Source organism: Piliocolobus tephrosceles, chromosome 11 (assembly GCF_002776525.5).
Source record: "Piliocolobus tephrosceles isolate RC106 chromosome 11, ASM277652v3, whole genome shotgun sequence".
NCBI classification, from domain to species: Eukaryota; Metazoa; Chordata; class Mammalia; order Primates; family Cercopithecidae; genus Piliocolobus; species Piliocolobus tephrosceles.
Genome location: NC_045444.1, coordinates 18,363,692 through 18,386,988, shown reverse-complemented (window position 1 = coordinate 18,386,988; position 23,297 = coordinate 18,363,692). Strand labels below are relative to the sequence as shown.

At 48.0% G+C, this 23,297-nt stretch overlaps 1 protein-coding gene across 1 annotated transcript in view; it reads left to right on the top strand.

Moving 5' to 3' along the window:
• TMEM163 (transmembrane protein 163) overlaps positions 1-23,297 on the top strand; it is a 268,565-nt gene that overhangs the window by 242,481 nt on the left and 2,787 nt on the right. Inside the window, exon 6 of the mRNA XM_023193762.2 lies at positions 15,582-15,693. Within this exon, the coding sequence (XP_023049530.1) occupies positions 15,582-15,693 (112 nt within the window). The remainder of the gene's footprint in view (positions 1-15,581; positions 15,694-23,297) is intronic.

The window sequence follows — 23,297 nt, the reverse complement described above, 5'->3', positions numbered from 1 at the left end:
TCAGCTCATGTCACTCTGATATTTTGACCTGAATGTGCAGATGTCATGAAGGGAGATGGTCTCCTACATAATGGGGGGACATTAGACCCCATCAGCTTCCCGCCTCCTATTCCTTCCCCTGTCCTGGCATCCACAACTGCCCAACTCCATTGGGAACTGAAATAAAAAAGCCTAGTATGTTAGTCCATTTTCACGCTGCTGATAAAGACATACCTGAGACTGGGTGATTTGCAAGGAAAAAGAGGTTTAATGGACTCACAGTTCCACGTGGCTTGAGGGGGGCCTCACAATCATGGCAGAAGGTGAAAGGCACATCTCACATGACAGCAGATAAGAGAACTTGTGCAGGAAAACTTCCCTTTGTAAAACCATCAGATCTCTTGAGACTCATTCACTACCAGGAGAATAGCACAGGAAAGGCTCACCTCCATGATTCAATTACCTCCCACTAGGTCTGTCCCACAACACAAGGGAATTCTGGTAGTTACCATTCAAGATGAGATTTGGGTGGGGACGTAGCCAAACCTTATCACCTGGTGTCGATGGGAAGCATTTAGATGAAATTATAATAAACCTGTCAGGGGGAGGGCCGTGAAACAAATTGCTAGAGTAGGATTCCAGGATGATACAGAATCAACAGCTGATACCTGCAACAAGATGCATGAATCTCAAAAACATGATGTTGACGAAAGAAGTCTAAGCCCCACCCCCCAAAAAATTCATACTGTGTGATTCCACTTATATGAAATCCAAGAGTAGAAGAAATTAATCCATAGTGATTGTAGTCAGAATGTGGTTGCAGGGGGCTGAGAAAGGGACGCGAAGGAACTTCGGGGGTCATGGAAATATTCTGTTTTGTTTTGGGGATGGTTAAACAGGTGTTACCATTGACAGAATTTATCAAATTCAACATCTAAAATCTGTACCTTTGCTGTATGCTAATTACACCTCAATAAAAAGGTATATAATAATTTTAAAACTCTTAATCCCTAGGTACATTTTGGAGACAGGGTGTTAGTCGATCACAGTGAGTTTTATTCCCATGACTTGCCAAATCCCAGGTCCCCTCTCCTTGCCTAACTCCTTTTTGACCATTTGCCAGGTCATTGTCTCCCATGGCTCCCATTCTTCAATTGTCTGCACCACTTTCTAGCCACTGACTGCTTTATCCCAAGGTCAGAGGGAAAAACCAACTTGTTCCTAAATCAGTGCAATCTATTAAAACTCTCTGTGGTCATGGGAATGTTCTATGTCTACACTCTTGAGTGTGATAGCCAGTAGCCATATGGAGCACTTAATTGTGGCTAATCAAATGAGGAACTGAGTGCTCAATTTTATGAATTTTAAATTTAAGCATATGTGTATAAATGTGAAAAGTGCATTAAAAAAAAAAAGTTCGGATGGTGAGGAGTAATTGCAGTCAGGGACCACCTCACTGAGAAGCTGACACTTGAGCAGAGAGATGACGCAGTGAGCCCTGTGGCTGCATGGAACCAACAAGCAGAGAGAGCAGCATGTGCAAAGGCCCTGGGGTAGGAGCCTGCTAGTCATGCTTGAGGAACAGAGAAGAGGCCAGGGCAGCTGGAGCAGAGTGAGAGAAAGGGAGAGTGTTAAGAGGTGAGGGCAGAGGAGTCCCCTTTATCCAGCTGGTTTGGTTGGATTTGGCTTTTCTGCAAGGAGCTGGAAAAGACCGTGTCTCATACTGTACACCAGGTCATGGGTACACTTATCCACCAGCTTGCAAGTCTGCGTGTGGGACAGTGCAGGGGCTGTGTGTCTTCCAGGAGAAAAGCTGACCTGGTCTGGCTGACCATGATCTCCTGAGCTAGAGTACAGTAACCCACATCACGGGTCAGCATGACAATCCTCACCCAGATCCGATTTTGTCAGCTCTCCCCTAATTGCTTTTGAATCCTGAAATTAGGCCCGTGGCTTTGGCCACATTCCAGCCTGGCCGAGAGAAGTGGAAGCGGCGGGGTAGGAGGCGTCAGGCCTCCTGGGCAGAGCTGGGGGATGGTTGGGGGCCCTGAGCTTGGGACACAGCTCTGTCACTGTGTGTCTGCTGTCTCTGGGGGAGTCACCCCTTTTTACGAGCCTCAGTGTGCCTCAGTTTCATCACCTGTGGCGTGAATTAGATGCCCCCAAGCCCTTTATCCTTTCTAATGCGTATGATTTTAAGATCACCTCATGGTTGTACAGAAGGGATGCTCGCCCTTGTCCGTGGGGTCAGATTTGGGGCCCCGGGGGCGTGTGTTTCCACGACTCGTTCTCTGAGATGACAGGATGAGTACCGGTATACACCAAAACGTTGGAGATGTCATTTTTTTATACCCCAGGGGTCTGTCAGGTTCTTGGAATCCCTGTATAAGCATTTTGTTCAATAGGGTAAGGGTGTTGTTTTTCCCACTTTGGGGCAATAAAGTTGGAAAATTCAAATCCGAGCATTACTAGCTCTTGGAAGAGACATTCCACTCAGATGGACTGGCCATTGGCTTTTGTCCCGCACAGTCTGGAATGTAGGGGGCATGTTGGGAGAAGGGTGAGGTGGCATCTTCTGTGCTTCCCTGAAGTTTCAACTGCAGGACGGTCTTAGTTCATCCAGGCTGCTATCACTGAATGCCACAGACTGGGCAGCTTACAAACAACAGAAATGGATCTTTCATGGTTCTGGAGGTCAGGAGGTTCAAGATCCAGTCACCAGCAGATTTGGCGTCTTGTGAGGGCCTGGCTTCCTGATTCATCCATGGCTGTCTTCTCACTGTGTTCTCACATGGGGAAGAAGCAAGGAAGTCCTTTGGGGTCTCTCTTATGAGGAAGGGCACTAATCCCCAGAACTGACCCCTTCCACCCCAGGATGAGGGGCACCGTATCCCAAGGCTGTAAGAGCCCTGGGCCTGGATCCTGAAATGATTCTTCCTCTGAGGCCTCTGGGGCTACAATGAGAGGGGCTGACTTGAAGATTTCTCAAATGCCTTCAAGGCCTTTTCCCCCATTGTCTTGGCTATTAATACCTGGCTCCCTTTCAGTCCTGCTAATCTCTCTAGCAAGTAGTTGCTCCACAGGCTGCTTGGATTCGTTCCCTACCACAGGCCCAGGCTGCAAATTTTCCAAATTTTTAACACCCTGCTTCCCTTTTAATTTTAAGTTCAACTTTAACTATTTTGCTCCCACATCTGATGGTAGGTTGTTAGATGCAGCCACACCACCTCTTGAATGCTTTGCTGCTTAGAAGTTTCTTCAACCACATACCCTAAGTCTTAAGTTCAAACTTCCACAGATCCCTAGGACACAAACACAAGGCAGCCAAGTTCTCTGCTAAGGTTTACATGGGCGATCTTCGCTCCAGTTCCCAATGACTTCCTTGTTTCCGTCTGAGACCTCTTCAGCCTGGCCTTCACTGTCCATATGTTTATCAGCATTCTGGTCACGACTATTTAACAGTCTCTAAGAAATTCCAAACTTTCCCTTATCTTCCAGTTTTCTCCTGAGCTTTCCAAATTCCTTCCAACCTCTGCCCATTACCCAATTCCAAAGCTGCTTCCACATTTTCAGGTATCTTTATAGCAACATCCCATTCTTAGTACTAATTTTTCTGTATTAGGCCATTCTTTGTGTTGCTATAAAGAAATACCTGATGCAAGGTAATTTATAAAGAAAATAGGTTTAATTGACTCATAGTTCTATAGGCTGTATAATCATGGCACCAATATCTGCTGGACTTCTAGTGAGGGCCTCAGGATGCTTACAATCATGGTAGAAGGTAAAGGGCAAAGCCAAGGAATCACACGGTAAGAGCAGTAGCAAGAGTGGGAGCAAGGAGGTTCCAAACTGTTTTCTAAACAATCAGATCTCACATGAAATAACTTGACAATAATCCCATTATCAAGAGGATGGTGCCAAACCATTCATGAGGGATCTGCCTCCATGATCCAATTACCTCCCACCAGGCCCCACCTCCAACCTTTGGAATCACATTTCAACATGAGATTTGGAGAGGACAAACAGCCAAACCATGTCAACAAGCCTGTCCATTCCACATCTTGTACAGCTTCACCATTCTGTGGGATGGGAGGGACAGAAAAGTGCTGTGAGGTCCATGCTCTCCCATTTCAATAGATACGACCTTGGGCTGACAATTCATCACAGACTTCCTTGTTGGTGCTTATCCAATATTTTCTTTCTTGCTCTCTTTGTAAAAAAATCTTACTTTCTAGGCCTTCGTGGTATATTTTCTCATCTGAAGGCTATTATCTTAAAAGCAAAAGCTATGCTTACTCTTTGCGTCTTGTAAAACGCTTCAGCCTATACACTGGTGCTCAGTGAATCTTTATTGATGTTGTCGATTGAAGTATTTGGATTGTCCAGAAATTTCCCATTCCACATGGCTATGATATATACTAAACACTCTCATGAAGTCCAGGTTAGCAAAGTGACGGTTCCTGAAAGGAGGGACTTACCAAATTCCACCCCGCACATCACGTATACACCATGCCGCCTATTCACTCCAACGTGGCACATTTCTCTGCCACAGCTTTTAAACAAACAGTTCACACCATGTTACAGTTAGTGGCTTGTGTGTCTATCTCCCTAACTAGGTTGTAAGTTCCTTGAGAGTACAATGGTATCACATTTATGTCAGACTCCCTAGAAATTCACCCAGAGCCTCCTGCATAGTGGTTCCCAAGTGCTCTGTCAGAGCCAGCAGTGTGACTGACACTGGGCATGCGCTGGACAACAAATGAGCAACACAACGTTCTCCCTGACATAGAGCTCACAGGCAGATAAGAAAGAGGGGTGGGTGAGCCAAAGACTACGAGATGCTGCAGCAAGTGCTAAATGTAGGTGTGGTGTTGTGCGATCTTCAGTGGGCAAAGGGTTCCTACTCAGCCTGGAGAGTCAGACAAGGTTTTCCAGAGAAGTTGATGATAAAGAGGAAATTTGTCCAAGGAATAAACAGAAGGCACTCAACTGGGGTTCACTAAGTTGAATTGAACATGAGGCATGGCAGTGATGGTAATCATGTAGAACCCAGGCTTCTGCAGGCCGTACTACAGGGTCAGTGAGAACACTGATGGGCTGTCAGGAAAAGCTTCATAGAGGATAAAACACTTGAGATGTCTAGAAAAGGAAGTGTTTACCCACATCTGTAGGAAGCTCCTGAGACTTAAAAGCCAGCCCTCTGGGTCCGTGTTCCACCACTGACCTCTAAGCCTCTGATTGAGTCTTCACAGTGACTCTGGTTTGACCTGTGTCCTTTACTGTACGTTCCAATAACAATGTACATGATCATACCAGCTTACGTGCATAAGCTGAATTCTGTAAACGTCAGTAATTATTATCTAGGAATCTCTGAGAGAGTATTTTTTTTAAAATTAGTTTTATTGAGATATAATGTACATACAATTCACCCTTTAAGTATACAATTTGATGAGTTTTGACAGATGTGTATTGTTACAGAACTACCACCACAATGAAGATACAGAATATTTCCATCATCCTCAAAACGATCCCTCCTTCCCCTTTGTAGTCATTAATCACCTCCTCTCCCCAGCTACTCTGCTTTCTGTCACTATAGGTTCCCTTTTCTGCAAAGTCATATAAATGAAATCATTCAGTATTTAGTCTCTTGTGTCTATATTCTTTTATTTAGCATAATGCTTTTGAAATGCAGCCCTAGTCTTGCTGAACATATCTGTGGTTCATTCTTACTTATTGCTGAGTAATATTCTGTTGTCTGGACAGATCACAATTTGTTCCCTTCACCAGTGGTTGGACATTTAGGTTATTTCCAGTTTTTGACTATTATGAAATTAGCAGCTGAGAACATTGGTGTGAAGTCTTCATGTGGACATATGCCTTCATTTCTCTTGGAGCAGAATTGCTGAATCCTATGGTAAGTCTCTATTTAATTTCACAAGGAATGGCCAATCTCTTTTACAAAATGACCGTACCATTTTACATTCTCACCAGCAACATATGAGACTTCCAGTTGCTCCACATCCTCACATGCTCGGTATTATGTGTTTCTTTTTTTTTAATTTTGGTGATTCTAATGAGTATGTAGTGGTCACTTACAGTGGTTTTCATGTACTTTTCCCTGTTGACCAATAATGTTGATTATCCTTCCTTGTGTTTATTTGCTGTTCTTACATCTTATATGGTAAAGTGTTACAATTTTTGCCTTTTTTTTAAAATTGAGTCACCTGTTTTCTTCTTACTGAGATGTAGAAATTATTAAATATTCTGGATACCAGTTCTGTATCAGATATGTTTTACTTTTTTTTTTTTTTCTGTATCATGGCTTGCCTTCATTTTCTTAGTAGTCTTTCAAGGAGCAAAAGTTTTAATTTTGATAAAGTCTAACTTATCACAGTTTTCTTAATGGTTAGTGCTTGTTTTTTGTCATAGGAAATAATTTGCCTAACCCAAGTTCATACATAATTTAGTTTTATAGTTTTAGCTTCACTTTGAGATCTGCAGTCCATCTCACATTAAAATTTATATATAGTGTGAAATAAGGATCAGGATTTCTTTCTTTCCATACACATATCCAATTGTTTCAGTGCCGTTAGTTGTAACGAGTTTACATTTCCCACTGGATTGCTTTTGTGCTTTTGTCTAAAACTAAATGGCTACATCTGAGAGTGGGCTGATTTCTAGGCTTTCTATTTCTGTTGATCTGGATGTCTGTCTGACTTTATGATAGTATCACTTCTTGATTACAATAGCTTTATAATCAGTTTGGAAATGACTTATTTCATAAATCAAATAAGGAGAGGCCTTGTGTCAACCTTTCAAATTTGTTCTTTTTCAAAATCACTTTGGTTATTTTAAGTCCTTTCATTTACACATACATTTGAAAATCAACTTGTCCATTTTTGTTTCTTTAAAAGAGCCTGCTGGGATTTGGCTTAGGGTGGCTTTTGTATCCAGATCAATTTGGGGAGGACTAATGTTTTAATAATAATTGAACACAGTATATCTTTCCATGTACTAAAATCTTTTATCTCTGTAATATTTTGTAGTTTTCAGTGCACAAGTATTACATATAAAATTTATCACTGAGTATTTAGTACTTTTATGCTACTTTAAATAGTGTTTCCAAAAACTCCATATTTCTAGCTAGTGTACAGAAATACAGTTGAGTTTTACTTACTAACTTGGTATGTAGTCTTACTAAACTCACTTATAGTTTTAATAAGTATGTTTTGTGTGTGGGAGGGGTGGTAAATTACTGAGGATTTTCAAAATAGAAAATTATGCAGTCTGTAAATAAAAATGGCTTTACTTCTTTCTTTTCTATCTGTATACTGGCTAGTCCCTCCTAATCAGTGTCAAATAGAAGTAATGTAAGTAGATGTCCTTGCCTTTTTCCTGATCTTAGGAGTAATATTCATTTTTTTCATCATTGGTTGATATTAGTTGTAGGTTTTTCCTAGATACCATTTATCATGTTGAGGAAATTCCTTTCTATTCCTAGAGTACTGAGAAGTCTTTTCCTTCCTCCCTTTTTCCTTCCCTTCTCCATGAGTGGGTGGTGACACATTTGACACATCAAATGCTTTTTCTACTTCAATTGAGGTGATTATATGGGCTTTCTTTTTGTTCTGTCAATATGGGAAATTGCTTTGATTGATATTTGAATGTTTAATCAACCTTGTTTCCCCAGGGTAAACCCCATTGGGTCACGTTGTATTATCCTTTTTATATATTGCTGAATTTGTGTGGCTGATACCTCGTTGAGGACTTTTAAGTCTGATTCATGAGAGCTATTGGTCTGTAGTTTTCTTATGATTCTTTTGCTTTTAGTGTCATAGTAATGTTGGCCTCAGAAATAAGTTGGGAAGCGTTTCCTCTTTATCTTTTTTTCTGAAAGAGATGTTTTAGAATTGGTTATTTTTCCTTTAAATGATTAAATGTTTGGCAGAATTTGCCAATAAAACCACTGGGGCCTGAAGTTTTGTGAGAAAGATTTTCACTACAATATCAGGGTCTTCAATCGCTACAGGGTTCTTCAGGTTATCTACTTCTTGAATGACCTTCGATTTGTCCATTTCTTCTACGTTGTCAAATTTATTGGCATCAAGTTGGTTGTATTTCCTTATTTAATTCTTAATAGATCCTGTTGGATCTGTAGTGATGTGCCTTCTCTCATTCCTGATGTTGGTAACGTGTGTCCTTTTTTTTCTAGATGAGTCCTGGAGGTTTATCCTATGTTACTGATCTTTATTAAGGTCTTTGGTTTTACTGATTCTTGTCTACTGTGTATCCATTTTCTATCTCATTGGTTTCTTGTTTTTTTTTTTTTTTTTTTTTTTTTTTTGGAGACGGACTTTCACTCTTGTCACCCAGGCTAGAGTACAATGGCGTGATCTTGGGTCACTGCAACCTCCGCCTCCCGGGTTCAAGTGATCCTTCTGCCTCGGCCTCCCGAGTAGCTGGGATTACAGGCATGTACCACCATGCCCAACTAATTTCGTATTTTTAGTAGAGACAGGGTTTCACTATGTTGGTCAGGCTGGTCTCGAACTCCTGACCTCAAGTGATCCACCTGCCTCTGCCTCCCAAAGTACTGGGATTACAGTTACGAGCCACTGCGCCTGGCCTGTCTCGTTGATTTCCGCTCATAAGTTTATTATTTCTTTCCTTCTTACTTTGGGATTAATTTGATTTTCTTTTAATTTTTTCTTAAAGGCAAAGCTCAGATCATTGATATTAGGCCTTTTAAACATTTTTAGGTACATTATTTACTATAAAATTTCCTCTATGCACTGCTTTTGCCGCATACCACTAATTTCAATAGACTGTTGTTCTACTTTCTTTCACTTGAACATATTTTGTAATTTCCCTGGTAATTATTCTTTGATTCATGAGTTTTTAAGAAGTGGGTTGTTCTGTTGTTTAGTTTCCAAATACTAGAATATTCTAGATATTATCCTGTTACTGATTTCTAGTTTAATCCCATTGTCAGAGAATATGCCTTGTATGATTCCAGTTTTTTAATTGGTTGATATCTTTTTAATTGCATAGAATGTGATCTACATTAATATTACATTTAAAAAGAATGTGTGTCCTGCATTTGTAGGGTAGGTGTTCCATAAATGTCAGGCAAAGCTGGCTGATCGTGTTGTTGAAGTCTTCTGTTTATGGACTTTCTGTTAGTTTGTTCTATCAGTTATGTAAAGTATTATGATCTTCATCTTTAATTTTGGATTTGTCTGTTTTCATTGCTGTAATGAATGGTCTATATGTTCCGTCATTTGCATGCACTACAGGTGTAGCACTAAGATAAATTCACATGAGTGAGTGGCTTGCTCAAAGGGGAGATTTGTACTTTTCAGAGAAATTGTCAAATTGTTCTCCGTACAGGTTGGACCATTTTGCACTGCCACCAATCAGAATGGTACGAGAGACTGTTTTCTCATAGCTTTGTGATATATTTGGTTAGATAAAAAGGGTGTTACTATTGTTTTGGCTTTCATTTATTTTATGAGAATTTGAGCCTTTTTCATAGGTGTAAAATTTATGTTATTTTTAACTGTCTCTCACATATATTTTTGTCCATTTTCTCTTTGTTAGTCTTTTTCTTCTAGATTTCCATGAGCCCTTTATATAGTAAGGAGATTAACCCTTCGTGATAATGTTTTTCCTAGTTTGTATTTGATCTTTCCCCTGAATATGCTTTAACTTCTGTCTTGTCAAGTATGTCCATCTTTTATGGCTTTGAGATGGTCAGAAAAGGTCTTTGCTACTACAAGGTGTTGAAAGAGCTTGCCAGCATGGACAAAACTTATGTGGAGTTTACCTTTAATGTACATTTATACTTGGCTCTGAATGAGTGGCTAATTTCCTTAAACCTTTTTGTCATAATCTTCCATCATTCAGTGAAGATTCAACTGTGAGAAATTACAGAGACACAGTACTGGTAACAGCGGGAACTCAATACCTAGCAAGGAAATTGCTGTCGCTGTTTTCACGGAGTCCACTGTTTAGGGACGTGAGAGATGATGATGAGGCCTTCGATGAGGCAGCCTGGTACAGTTTATAGCTGGGAACAATTCCAGGTCCTGCTACTAGCAGAGTGACCCTGGGAAAGTCATTTAGCCTCTCTCCAACTGTTTCTGTCAGACGCCCACTCTGACACTGCTGAGAATTCCGTGGCATGGTAGGTGTGGCTGCACCTTGAGAAAAGTCAATGGCGGTACAGCCTATGCGTGTTATGGTTTCTCATCGTCAGCCATGTCTCCATGTCTGCTATGGCTTCCTGACTCTCCAGAAGGAATCTTCTCAGAAACTTTATTAAACTTAGAGACTGTCTTAGCTTGGGGTGCCAAAGACAAATGTCGTAGACTAGGTGGCTTAAACAACAGGAATTTCTTCTTCACAGTTCTGGAGACTCAAGTCCATGATGAATGTGCCAGCAGAGTCAGCGTCTGGTGAGGGATCCTTCCTTGGGTTATACATGGCTGCCTTCTCACTGTGTCCTCATGTGGCCTTTCCTTGGTGCATGTGGGTGGTGGGGAAAAAGATCTTCTGTTTTCTTATAAAGGTACTAGTCTCTTACAAGGGTACTAGTCCCCCCCGCCCCCATGACCTAATCTAACCCTAATTATCTTTCAAAGGCCCCATCTCCAAATACTGTCACATTGGGGTTAGGGCTTCAACTTATGAATTTTGTAGGAACACAGACATCTCGTCTATAATAGGGACTGATGTCTTTTTAAACCTAGTTTTATAGGCAGAGTCTCACTCAGGAGTGCAGTGGCACTATTACAGCTCACTGCAGTCTCAACCTCCTGGCCTCAAGTGATCCACCTGCTTCAGCCTCCTGAGTAGCTGGGGCTACAAGCATGCACCACCATGCCTGGCTAATATTTATATTTTTTGTGGAGATCAGGTCTTGCTTTGTTGCCCAGGCTGGTCTTGAACTCCTGGCTTCAAGTGATCTTCCCACCTCGGCCTCCCAAAGCACTGGGATTCCAGGCATGAGCCACCATGCCAACAGTCAACGTGGGAGCCGTGTGGAGAGAGGAGCACGTGCACCGCCGGAGAGCCATCTGGGCCTGGGCAGGGAAATCACAGAGCTTTTAGGACATTGAAAGCTGGTTTTGGGAGAGGGGCTTTGGCAGGTCTGTGCCAGCCTGGATCCTTCTTGGGTTCCTCCGCAGGGTTTGTCTGTTTCTGAGGCAGATCCACTCAGCAGTGGTGACCTGCAGCCTGCAGCTTTGGGTGACACTCAGAGATGGCCTCAGACTCTGTTCTAGAGGGAAAGGTAGTTGCTCTCTCAGAGCCAGTCCTAGGAGCAAATGGTGGCTGGTAGAAATGATCCATGCTCAGAAAAAGCCTGCCTTTTGCATCTCGGCTTCTCTACATTAAAAAACTTAGCTTCCCAATACTAATATAGCATTCACTCTGTGCCAGGCCCTGTTTGACCCCATGACACATCCGTATGAAGTTTTATGGCAGGGTTCAGGCAGAGAAGCAGACCCCTCTAAGTGATGCAGAATAGGGGTTTGTGGCAGGGATGAGACTTTCCACATGGTGGTTGCTGGTGCCGACGTCCTGGTAAGGCCGTTGCCTCTGAGTGTGGTGTTGGCCTGAAGTCAGCAGCCGTGCCGTCAGGAAAGAAGGCTGAGCCAGGAGGAGGGGGCAAGCACAAACTGGCACCCATGAAGATGGCCTGGACCTGTATGTGACCCTCACTGTCTCAGCCTCCATGACATTGGGCATCCTGCAGAAGAAGCGGGCGCCTTTGCCACAGAGCTATATGCACGCCTGGCTCATGACTCAGCGAAGCTGGAGCGGGGGGATGCGGCAGGAGGGGAGAATCCACGGGCCCGGTGCTGCCCTGCTGTCCCCTGGGGGAGTCTGTGGAGCCTCGGAACGTGCCTGGCTGAGCTGCGGCAGCACCGAGCCACTTCACCACCTTTCACGGCCCATGCGGATGTCTCTGGAGTCAGCTTCAACCGGGAACCATGGAGGAAGGAAATTCTGGGCAGCGTGGTTGCCCTGAGCTCTGCGCTCGCAGTGCATGCGGCCACCATCAGGGGGTCTGTTGTTTTTTTCCACTTTATAGGTAGGACAGTGGAGGGAGGGAGGGGTTCAGAGACCTGCCCAGAGTCACACAGCTAGTAAGTGGGGCTCCTGCTTCAGTGCCTTTGAAGCTGCCACCCAGTGGTTCTAGTTTTTCGCCCCGGGAAGCCCACCCCAGTCCTCCAGGAGCTGGACCTCGCTGGCCCATCCGGTCCATGGAGAGCGCCCCCGAGATGAACCCTCCCCGGTGCAGGAAGCTTCCGCACAGCCCCTTGATAGGCCGCGGTGGAGCTCAGTCCTGGTCTTGTGGAAGCTGAAGTTGGTTTCACCATGCATACTTATTTCTTGGTGACAAGCTTCCTGTGTCTCTCACGAGAATGCTGACCAGGCTTGGTTGGGGCTCACCGTGAGTATCCGATGTAGCCGGCAGGTAGAGGACGTTTGTGTGTGGATCGTGTGTTTCGGCCCCTTAACAACAACTGCTACCTTTCATTGCCAGCGGCTGCCAGGGGCTGTAGGCATCCCGCTGACGCTTACAGAGGAGCAACTGAGATCCAATTGTTTGTTTCCAGTAAGCCGTGGAGTTTAGAGTTGAACAAAGATGGCCGGGCGCGGTGGCTCAAGCCTGTAATCCCAGCACTTTGGGAGGCCGAGACAGGCGGATCACGAGGTCAGGAGTTCGAGACCATCCTGGTCTACACGGTGAAACCCTGTCTCTACTAAAAATACAAAAAAAAACCCTAGCCGGGCGAGGTGGCGGGTGCCTGTAGTCCCAGCTGCTCGGGAGGCTGAGGCAGGAGAATGGCGTGAACCCCGGAGGCGGAGCTTGCAGTGAGCTGAGATCTGGCCACTGCACTCCAGCCCAGGCGACAGAGCAAGACTCCGTCTCAAAAAAAAAAAAAAAAAAAAAATAGAGTTGAACAAAGGCCTGCCTGGCACACTCCTGCCACTGGGTCGGCCGAGCCCTGGTTCTGAAGCTCCCTTTAGAGATGGAGGAACGGTCACCAAAGCCATGAGTGGCGTTTCTTGAGCTGCATCTCAGGGTGGGGCAGCACAGCCCAGCCCCTGTGCCCCGGGGGCCTAGATGGGGTAAGCAGAGATTTTCTCTACCTCTGGCCACTTAGGGAGGAGGGCTTTGCAAACAGGCTGAATGGAGCCAGAGGGGATTCAGGCGTGGGGTAAGCAAAGGGAGCATTGGGTCTCCAAATGTGAGGCCTCAAAGTTCTTGACTTTCCTAACTGCCTCAGTATCCCGGTCTGGGCTTCCTGAGTCCCGTTAGCACCTGGGGCTGTTGACATGCGATTCTTTGGTCGGGTGTCTTAGTTCTAGCTGTTCTAACAAAACACCACAGACTGGGTGACTCATAAACCACAGACATTTCCATCTCACAGTTCTGCAGGCTGGGAGCCCAAGACAAGATGCCGGCAGAGTCAGTGCCTAGTGGGGGCCCTTTTCCTGGTTCATAAGATGGTGGCTTCTCCCTGTGTCCTCACATGGGGAAGGGGCAAGCCGGCTCTCTGGGGCCTCTTTTGTAAGGACACTTATCCCATTCATGAGGGCTCTGTGCTTGCGACCTAATCACCTCCCAGAGGCCCCCCTCCTCATACCATCACCCTGGCGATGAGGTTTCCACGTGTGAATTGTGGCGGGGACACGTACTCAGATGGTAGCGTCATGCTCAGTTTCTTTTCTGTGGGTGCTGTCTCCCGGACTTAAGCTGAGTCCCTGCGCAAAGACAGCTTCCATCTGGGGCTCCTGACCCCTCCCACTGTGTCCCCTGCTGTGTAACCTCTGCCTAGGAGGGACTCAAGAGTTGTCAGGAGACCTGGTTTGGGATGGGCCTTACTGGTCATTTGAGGAGGTGAAACTTCAGTGAGGTGATTACTTTAAATCCCCTTTTAAATGTGAAAGAATTTTAGGTTAATAGAAGAGTTTTACAGATAGTACAGAGAGTGCCCATATCCCCGCATCCAGCCTGCCCTGCTGTTAACATGGCACACAGCCGCGGCAAATTCGTCTCTACCGCGGGATGACGGTGCTCTTCACAGAACAACAGACTCCCTTCTCATGTCCCCAGTTTTCCCACGGATGACCTTGTTCTGTTCGAGGATCCAGTCTGGATGCCATGTTGCATTTAGTTATCAAATCTCCTTAAGTGTCCGGTGTGTGACAGTCTCTCGGTCGTTTCTCATGGTTCATGACCTTGACACGTGAGGCGTAGTGGTCGGGTATTTTGTAGCCCGTCCCTCAGTTTGGGTTTGTTGGATGTTGTTTTGCAGTTAAAATGAGGTTATGGATTTGGGGATGGAACACCATGGAGGCAAAGTGCCCTTCTTGTCACATCGTATCGGGGGCCACATGGTACTAACACAACTTATTAACGGTAATGTGAACCTTGATCACTGGGCTAAGGTGGTGTCTGCTTGGGTTCTCCATTGGTAAGCTGCTGTTTTTGGCTTTCTGTCCTCTCTGTTAGATTTGAGTCTCTAAGTCCAGCCCAAACTCAAGGGCAGGGGACGGGGTGGGGAGTAGCGAAGAGTTTGTGAACACAGGTTGCCAAAACCACCACTGCCATTGACCCATGTTTTCAGGGAGATGCTTTGACCTTGTACAGATAACCTGTTTCCAGTGAAGTGGTTTTTCAAATGGCTTTGTTAAGTTTTGAACATGAAGCAGGCTGTCTCTCTCTTCCCAGGTTCTGACACGAGGTTTGTGAATTTGATTAATAAAATGCGTAGGGAAAAGCCGATTTCTTTGCCTATGTATGATGCTGCATCAGAGTTCTGCTGGCAGGTGCATTTCAATATTGGGAAATCCGAAAGCTGTGTCTCATGGGGGTGACACATGGGAGCTTGAAGCAGAAGAGCTGGATGGGCCCCAATGTCAGGAGATAGTGGTGCTTACTTATTGCATATGGGACTCACTTGTTTGCTTGCAAAAGTAAGGTAACAATTTAGAGGAAGTGTTCAGATAACGTCAGTAGCAGACTATATTTTTAGATGCTATTTTCTCTACCCATGTTTATATGAACTCTCAATTGCCCTGTGTGAATTTAAGGGGAAAAGATATGGTTTTAAGTAGCTCCGGCCATAACTGACCCTGTGGCAAATTCAGTTGTCTCTGCTGAAGGATTGTTAGGCCAGTGGTGTGTTTATGTGTTCCAAAATTCTCAGTCAACTGCTTGGTGAATTATCTGTGGAAAATTCTATTTAGAAGACGCTGTTCTTAGCATTCTGACCAACTCTGTTATTGATCTGTGACTGCTACTCATTTTAGCAGAATAGTGGGAAGGTGAATTTCCCACTAAATAAATACATAATGGTTTTCTAAGTAAATATAAATTGGGATTATTTGTTTTTGAGCATCTTTTCCAATTCCTGGTGACACATAACTGAGATGTGAAAGCATGCAGTATACCCCCACCTGGTGGCAGCATACCTGACTGACTACTTGTACTTGGAACAAAGCTTATCTCTAAAGCAAGTGGGTGGGAAATGATCTGCTCCACTAGGAGGTGAACTGTTGAAATCTGGAACTTTCTCTTGCAGGACGATTTCCTGTTCAGTGTCTCCATTTTAAGTGGGATTCTTTGCAGCATCCTGGCCGTGTTGAAGTTCATGCTGGGGAAGGTTCTGACCAGTAGAGCACTCATCACAGATGGTGAGTAAGGCTAGGATGCCTAATCCCTGGGGGCCGGGCTCACAGTGGAGGAAGATGCTGTTTGGGTCTCTTTTAGTTGCTTCCCTTGCTGGAGAACTCAATAATTTGGAATCCATTTCTCACTCTCCTATCCGCCTCAAGCTGTTTAATGATTCTCAGAGCTCCCGTATCAGGGCAGATATCTTGTGCCCTGGGAATTTAATAAACTCTTCATAAATCACCTCCACTCTGACCTCCTAGCAGGGAGGCTCGGGGCTCCCCAGCCTCTTAATCATGAAGCACAAAGGGCTTCCTGGAGTCTTGGGTTTTATGTGCATTGCTCCCCATAAAAAGTAAATGCCTTTTCTGGATTCTATAAATGTTGCCTTTGTGAATTCTCCATGCTTGTTTTTCCTTCCAGCTAATGGGACGCTCACCTGGGAGTTCAGGTAGCAGTTACCAGGTGCCTGCTCTGGGGAAATGACCTGTGTGTTCTCTGCTTAGAATCTCAACCAGCTAGAAAAGTCTGTGTGTGTCCCTGTGGGACAGGAGGAACTTCTTTTGTGACCTTTGGGATGACACAGTGAGGGGTGTGTGAGTGCAGGAAAAGTATGTTTCAGGCCCCAGACTCGCTGATATCACTGATATATAGACAAGAAACTTGATAAGCAGTGCCTCCTGGACATGTTGCTTTTATTTATTCTTGGGCATGTGCGGAGCCCAGGGGTCAGGAGTAAAGTGGTAGGGGGTCAAAGGGCAAAAGTCTTGTGGGTTGGTGGGTGCACCTGCACAAATATGTGGATTCATATCCACATTCATGTGGAGCAGAAATATGTGGATTCTTTTTTAAAAAGTTTATATATGTGTTTTCACGGGGGTGACACTTGGGAGCTTGAAGCAGAAGAGCTGGATGGGCCCCAATGTCAGGAGATAGTGGTGCTTACTTATTGTTATATATGTGTGTCTATATATGTATCTATGTACACACAAACATGAAAATGTTTTACATGTTACACACACGTGTGTGTGTATGTATATATATATTTTTAAGATGGGGACTCACCATATTGTTTCCCAGGCTGGTCTAAAACTGCTGAGCTCAGGCAGTCCTCCCACCTCAGCCTCCCAAAGTGCTGGAATTACAGGTGTGAGCCACTGCGCCCGGCTAGATTATTTTTGTAAGAAACACTTCCTTGTCCCAAACTCTCAAGGCTCTTTTGTGTGTGAAGTGTGGAGTGCAGACGTGCATGGTGACAGTGACAGCTATGGGGCCCTTCTCACCCTCAGGAGGGAGCATGGTGACATGGCGTGGGCTCCTTGTTTAGCCAGTGTTGAGGACCTGCTGGGTGCAGAGCTGGATTTTGCACAGTGGGCAGGGGTACAGGAAGCCAAAGTGATGTTTCCTCCCTGGGACGGAGCTGTGGCCCAGGAATCCATCCGCAGAGGTGGCAGGACTGTTGGCAGATGTGTTGGCAGGTCTGGGGGATGAGGGTGGGGGTGTGGGTTGGTTGTCCTTGTTGGGGAGCCAGGAGTCCCTGTGCCCACCGCCTGCCCCCACTCCGCCTCCTGAGTCTGCATCATGGTCTCTTGGGAAGGCAAGAGGAGGCCCCCAGCTTTTCACCCATGGCTGCCCTCAGAAGAGCATCACTCATGTGCATGGATGTGCATGGGGTTCCTTTGAACAGGCCTGAAGATGTCGGGGGTTACAGGACCTGACATCCTGACTGCAAAATCCCAGACCCCCGACGCTCATCAGTTGACCACTACCAGGCTGGCAGCACTGAAATTTCTTGGGCTGTTTGTTGACAACACAGATTCCTGGGCCCACCCCAAAGATTCTGATTCCAGGGGGTTGAGTTGGGGCCCGGGAACTGGTGTTTTATGCCAGCGCCCCTGTCTATGTGGTGCACACCAAGGTTTGGTGCTGCCCCTGTGCCTGCCCCAGAGGCCAAGTACAGCATCTCTCCAGGGAAGGTGGCCCCTGCTGTGTCCAGCACTCCTGCGCAGCTCAGAGTCCTTCCTCCAGTCGCCCTGCCCAGCAGGACCTGCTGTTGGTTTCTGCCCTTGTGAGATGCTGCCTTGCTCCTTGGGCTGAGGAAGCCTTTAGTCCCTATGAAACCAAAGCTATTCAGATGGTAAAAGTGGTTTAAAATGGCGAGAGGATTGACTACCTTGACTGCCTGGGTTGAGACTGCCTCTTTCCTGTGCAGCTTTAAGCAGCGCTAAGGCCCCTCATGCGCAGCAGGCAGGCAGGACCCCTTCCCCAAGCTCCAGATGAAGCCCTAGGTTGCCGCTTCCTGCCAGGCTGGGGGAAGGCAGGATCCTGCTGCCATCAGGTCCCGGGTTTGATGCTGTTGGAGTGTGAAGCTGCAGTAACACCGGATCAGCGGGGGTTCACACTCTGCTAGGTGCTGCGCTGGCTGGGGACGCCAGCTCCGGAGCAAGCCTCCCTTTCCAGTTTCTGCCTTATTGCTGTGAGGCATCCTGCCCTGATCCCCAAAACGTGGTTGCAACTCAGCCAAGCAACCCCTCTGCTATAAATAGGTCTTTCTAGCACAGCCGGATCTAAAGAACTTGCAGTTCAGCCTCCTGAGGATGACACAGCATACTGAGGCCACAGCCTGGGCTTCTGGGGTCTCTGTCACCCACTGAGACATCGTAGAATTATAGGCAGCTTGCATCAAGTTGACCTTAATATATTGTCCTGCAAGACCTGGGTTCATCTGCATGGCCTTCCCTGTCTGGAGCAGACCTGGGATTTGGGGTAGGGAGTTCACCCACTGGGATTTTTGTAGTCTGCTGCTTTGTGGTCTGCAAAATCAAATGCCTTCCTTGGCCACGGAGCCCTTCTTCCCTTAGGGATGAGTGTAGCCGGGACGCTGGGTGGGTTCTGTGTGAGAGCCGAGGGATGAGTGGGCCCTAGCCAGGGGTTTGGGTTGGGACCTCCAGCTGCCTTAGAGGTCCCTTTACAAGGCTCTGAGGGCCACTCTGGCCCAGCCCTGTAGGGATGCAGAGTGGAGGCCTGGCTGGCCTCGGCTTCCCTCAGCCGCGTATGCTGCCCACCTTCCCTTCAATGTCTCCTTACCTAGAACAGGAGGGAAGGGCAGGAAGCCCTAGCGTAGGCAGTGTGGGTCTGAACAGCTTTCTGGGCTCCCAGTGGTGAGTCCACAGCAGGCAGCTCCTCGGCCGGCTCCCAGGCAGGCTGTGAAGCCCCTCTGGCTGGCACATCTGTGGGATCTCGATCCACCTCACTGAGGTTGGGGTGCAGGCGGCCTCACTCGCCGGACACCTGGCTGTGGAGCCGGCAGTCAGAGCCCCAGCGGGAGTCCCTGACCCCGCCCTGCCCATGACCCATGGGGCTTGGCCCCCTCCTTGGAACACTGGCTCTGTGACTTGGTTGGTGCTGTCTCCTAACATTGTGGATATTCCAGATACACGATCTCGGTCTAGGCTTCCCTGTTCTGGCTTCCACCATGTTATATGGTGTTCAGAGGAGAACAACAGTAAGGCTGCTTTTCTAATGAACAACTTCTGACCTTGATTTCGCGCACACGAATCCTTCACACCCATAAGCAGTATTTCCATCATACTTGTGAACCAGGGAGGAGGTCGTTACAAGGAAAAGTGGGGGGTTTGGGTGAAAACGGTCTCACAGTCAGGCAAAGAGTGAAGAAGAGCCGTCCTCCAGGCGGAGGGAGTCCGAGTGAGGAAGGGGCATGATGGGGTCCCTTCCTCACTCAGAAATGGGGGACAGAGCATGGCGGGGCTTGAGGTCTAGGGTGGGATGTGGGATATTTTGTCAAATGTTGAAACAGGTAGGGCGACATGAGTGCTATTTTCTGCGGAGCCCGCTGGTCATCGGTGGTGGGGAGCAGAGTGGAGGGAGCTGGGAGCTGAGCAGGGGGAGGCCTGGGGAGAGGAAGGGATGGCAGCTCGGATGGGGTGAGGGAGAGGGTTTGGGAAGTGGTGGGGTAGGTGTAGAATGAGCAGCGCGGGGATGAATTGGCTGAGTGGGTTTGATGAGAGCAGAGGCAGTGCCCCCTCCCCTGAGCCTGTTCCCAGGAGGCCCTGTGCTCTGTGGCCCTGCCATCCCCTGCTAGGTGGGTGTGTTGCTGGCAAAACATGCAGGAGTAATTGTAGCCTCCTGCTAATTGTACTGTCTGGGATCTGGGCTTCTTCCATTCGTTGATTAGCAGAACTAGGGAGCGATCTGTATTTATCTTCTCTCTCTTCTTTCCTCACTTTTGAAGGTGGGTGGGCAGGATGGGGTCAGGGAGCCATGGCTGTCATGAACCTTGGGGGTTCCCTGTGGCTGCCAGCCAAGCTGTGGCACAGCCAAGCATCCCCTCTGTGGGAGAGGGCGGCCTCCCCTAGCACCTGGCGGCGGCTGGGTCCCGAGCTGGAGCCAGGCTGAAGTGGGCCAGGCTGATGCTGCCGGCTGCCTTTGTTGCTGGGGTGTCCTTATAGCCGGGAGGCAGATCTTTGGGGAAGGGGACAGCAGGGTGTGGTTGATGGAGAACCTGTGCGGTGCAGTGAATCTGGTCTCATATGGTTTGTGGCTTTGGACGTTGTCATTTATGGGTTTGTTGCTATTGGGACTGGGCTGAAGCTTGCTGTGTATTAGGGTAATGTGATTTCGTACAACAAACACATACTACAAATCAGACAGAGGAAGAGCATGAGAGGGCACCGGGGGAGCGCTCTGGACCAGGGGCACAGCTTCAGTCCTGTGGGAACAGCTGGGGCGAATCTGGAAGCCCCGCTGAAACAGGGGCCTGCTCTCTTCTCCTGCTCCACACCCAGTTCTCAAATACCCCATCTATGACAATCTTTCAAGCACACAAGAAACTTTTAAATTAGAATATTCTGTGTACAATGAATGTGTTTAACTGCACAGATCCTGATCCAGTTGGCAAAGCCAGACTGATGGAGCTCTAACCAGGATGGCCTTAGCCATCATTTTGTGCCATTGTATGCTCCTAAACTGGTAACAGCATTTCTTCATTAGAGCGGATCTGTGGTTGCAACTGTGGGGACAGGGCCAAGTCTGCGGGGCTGGCACTGCAGAGGGGAGTGACGGCAGGGCCTGCCTGCTGCGCTGGTGGGGGCTGGGGGCTCAGAGCTCTTCATGTGGAATGACGGACTGGGAAGGTCCTGAGATTTGGAGCAAAGTGGCGGGTGGCCACGGACTCGGTCCCTGTTCTCTGTGTGCTTGATCCAGCATCCTCAGGCAGACTCTCAAGAAATGAAGCTGAAATGAGTCAGGCTCTGTCATCACAAAAGGTGAGCGGAGCCGGGCAGGGCGGTCTCCTCCTAGAAGATGCAGCCAACAGGTGACCCTGCCACCGGCCTCTCAGCTGTGCGGCATCAGGGAGCACCTGGCGGGCCTGTTGTCAGGAATGGCAAGCTGGGCCGGCCTTGGTGCTGGCTGGCAGAGCGGGTGACTTGGTGGAGCTGAGTGGACATCTAGTGGCTGTCTGGGGAACCTCATGCTTTTGCCTCTTTGAGCAGCACCTGGCTTGGGCTTCCTTCTCCTGGGGTGACCGTCTGAGGAAGCCAGGCAGGCGTGGTGCTCAGGCTGGGCCCTTGCCTGCCTGCCCACTTCCTCCTTCGTGTGGTCACTTGTTCATGCAGCGGTCATTTGCACCCCGATGAATGCCGGGCCCTGTCCTGGGACTTCGAATACTGCAAGGAGAGGCCAAGTTCCTGTCCTTAAGCCTAGGTTTCCAGTGAGAGGAGTGGGGCGGTTACAATGGCAAAGCCAGCCTGTTAGCTGGAGGCAGAAGGGACTGGTGGGTGGAGAGGAGGAAGTTTAGGGGCTGGGGGGCTGAGGACAGGGCTGGGAGGGAGGCCCTGGGCGACGGTGACAAGCCCTGTGGCCCTGAGGGGTAGGCAGGGTGGCTGTCGCAGGGTTGTGTGGCTGGATGTGAGGGGTCTGGTGCGATTTGAGCCCGTGATGGGGGCTTTCCTGCAGGAGAGTCTGGCTGCTGCTCACTGACAGAGGGTCCCTCTGGCTGTGGTGGGGTCCAGGGAGGACCACAGGTGGCCGGGGCAGAGCAGGGATCAGCGGGGAGAGTGAGAATGAGGTGGGGAAGTAACATCTGGCGAGGGGCAGGTTGGTGGTGTAAGGGAAGACGGGCTCCTAGAATCCCGGCCTCTGGAGCTGGTGGCCCCATCTACGGAGCATGCGGCAGAGGGCGAGGCGGTGCTCAGGGCTCTGTTGTGGCTGTGGTCAGTCTGAGATGCTTCCGTGAGGAGCCTGTGCCTGAGGGCAAAGGTCAGGACAAAAGCTGGGAATTGCGGGGAGCAGGGCTTATGGATTGGCAGAGGGTCAGCTCAGAGGACGGAGCCTGGGACACTCGGGGACGCAGGGGAGGACCCAGCAAAGGGGACAGGAAGAGCCCTAGGGGGGTGTGAGGCTGGGGATGTGACCCCCACTGAGAAAGGGGCCTGTCACCACTGCAGGTAGCAGGATGAGGATGACTTTGACTTCGGGAAGGGCTGGGGGAGGAGGGAATCTGGGCAGAGGTGTGAGTGTGGAGGCAGCGGGCAGACTCTTCTGCGGGTTTTGTGAAGGCCAGTAGGAGATGGGGGAGGCGTGGGGTCCAGGAAGAGTTCAATGGGGATAGGAAGGTGGGTTAATTCCAGTAGGAACGATGCGATCCAATCTGGGAAGGAGGAAGGGAGGAGCATCGCAAGAACCAAGCCCTTTGAGGTGGGCAGGGGAGCAGGGCACTGTAGGAACAGTTACAGGTGGGTGGTAGATGTGGTGTGGGGAATATGAGGTATCTTTGACCAAAGCTAGGTGTCCTGAGCACGGGGGAGAGAAGGGCATACTGCCAAGTGCGTCGCAGGGCACAGGCCAGTCCCTGGGGTGCCCTTGCAGGCCCGCGGTTCATCTTCCATTCCTGTGAGCGGCCATTGCATCTCCGCCTTAGATCCTGAGCAGATTTGCTCAGGTCACCCCCGCCCGGCAATCCTCCTCTGCCCCGGGGGAAGCCCAGCCTGGCGTGGAATGTTACGGGTCCGCACAAACCTACTGCCAGGGCCTCCTTGGGCAGCGTGGACCTGGAGCTTCTTTTGGGGCCACCAGTGTGTTGGGGCAGGGGAGGAGCTGGTGTCCTTCGCGGGGAGACCCTAGAAGCTACCCTAAGCCATTCCCTTCCTGTGTGGCCTTTGACAGCTCTGGTAAAGTAGAAGTATCACATGTAAGCTGGGAGCCCCAGTGGGCTGCTGTGTGAAGAGAGATGGCAGTCGCTATCTAGTAGCTCCAGTTCTGTTTTTATGGCCATTTCTCCAACCATGTAGCCAATATTTTGCAAAAAACTTAGCATAATAGACTTTGCATTTCTCTTCTGGAGGGAAAGGAAGAAACCTCAGGTGACTTAGAAGAGGAGACTCGGGAGGGAAAGGATGCAGGTTCGGGTAGATCCCAGCCCTTCTCAATCCTGATAACCTCCATCAATACATTTAACCTCATTCTTAGTTTTCTCATCGGAAAACAGGGATGATGATGATAATGTGACGTCACACGATTGAGAAGGTTTATAGGTAACTGCACATCCTGAACGCCCAGCTCGGACTCTGGCCCAGCAGACACTCAGATATGAGTCCCCAAGTATTTG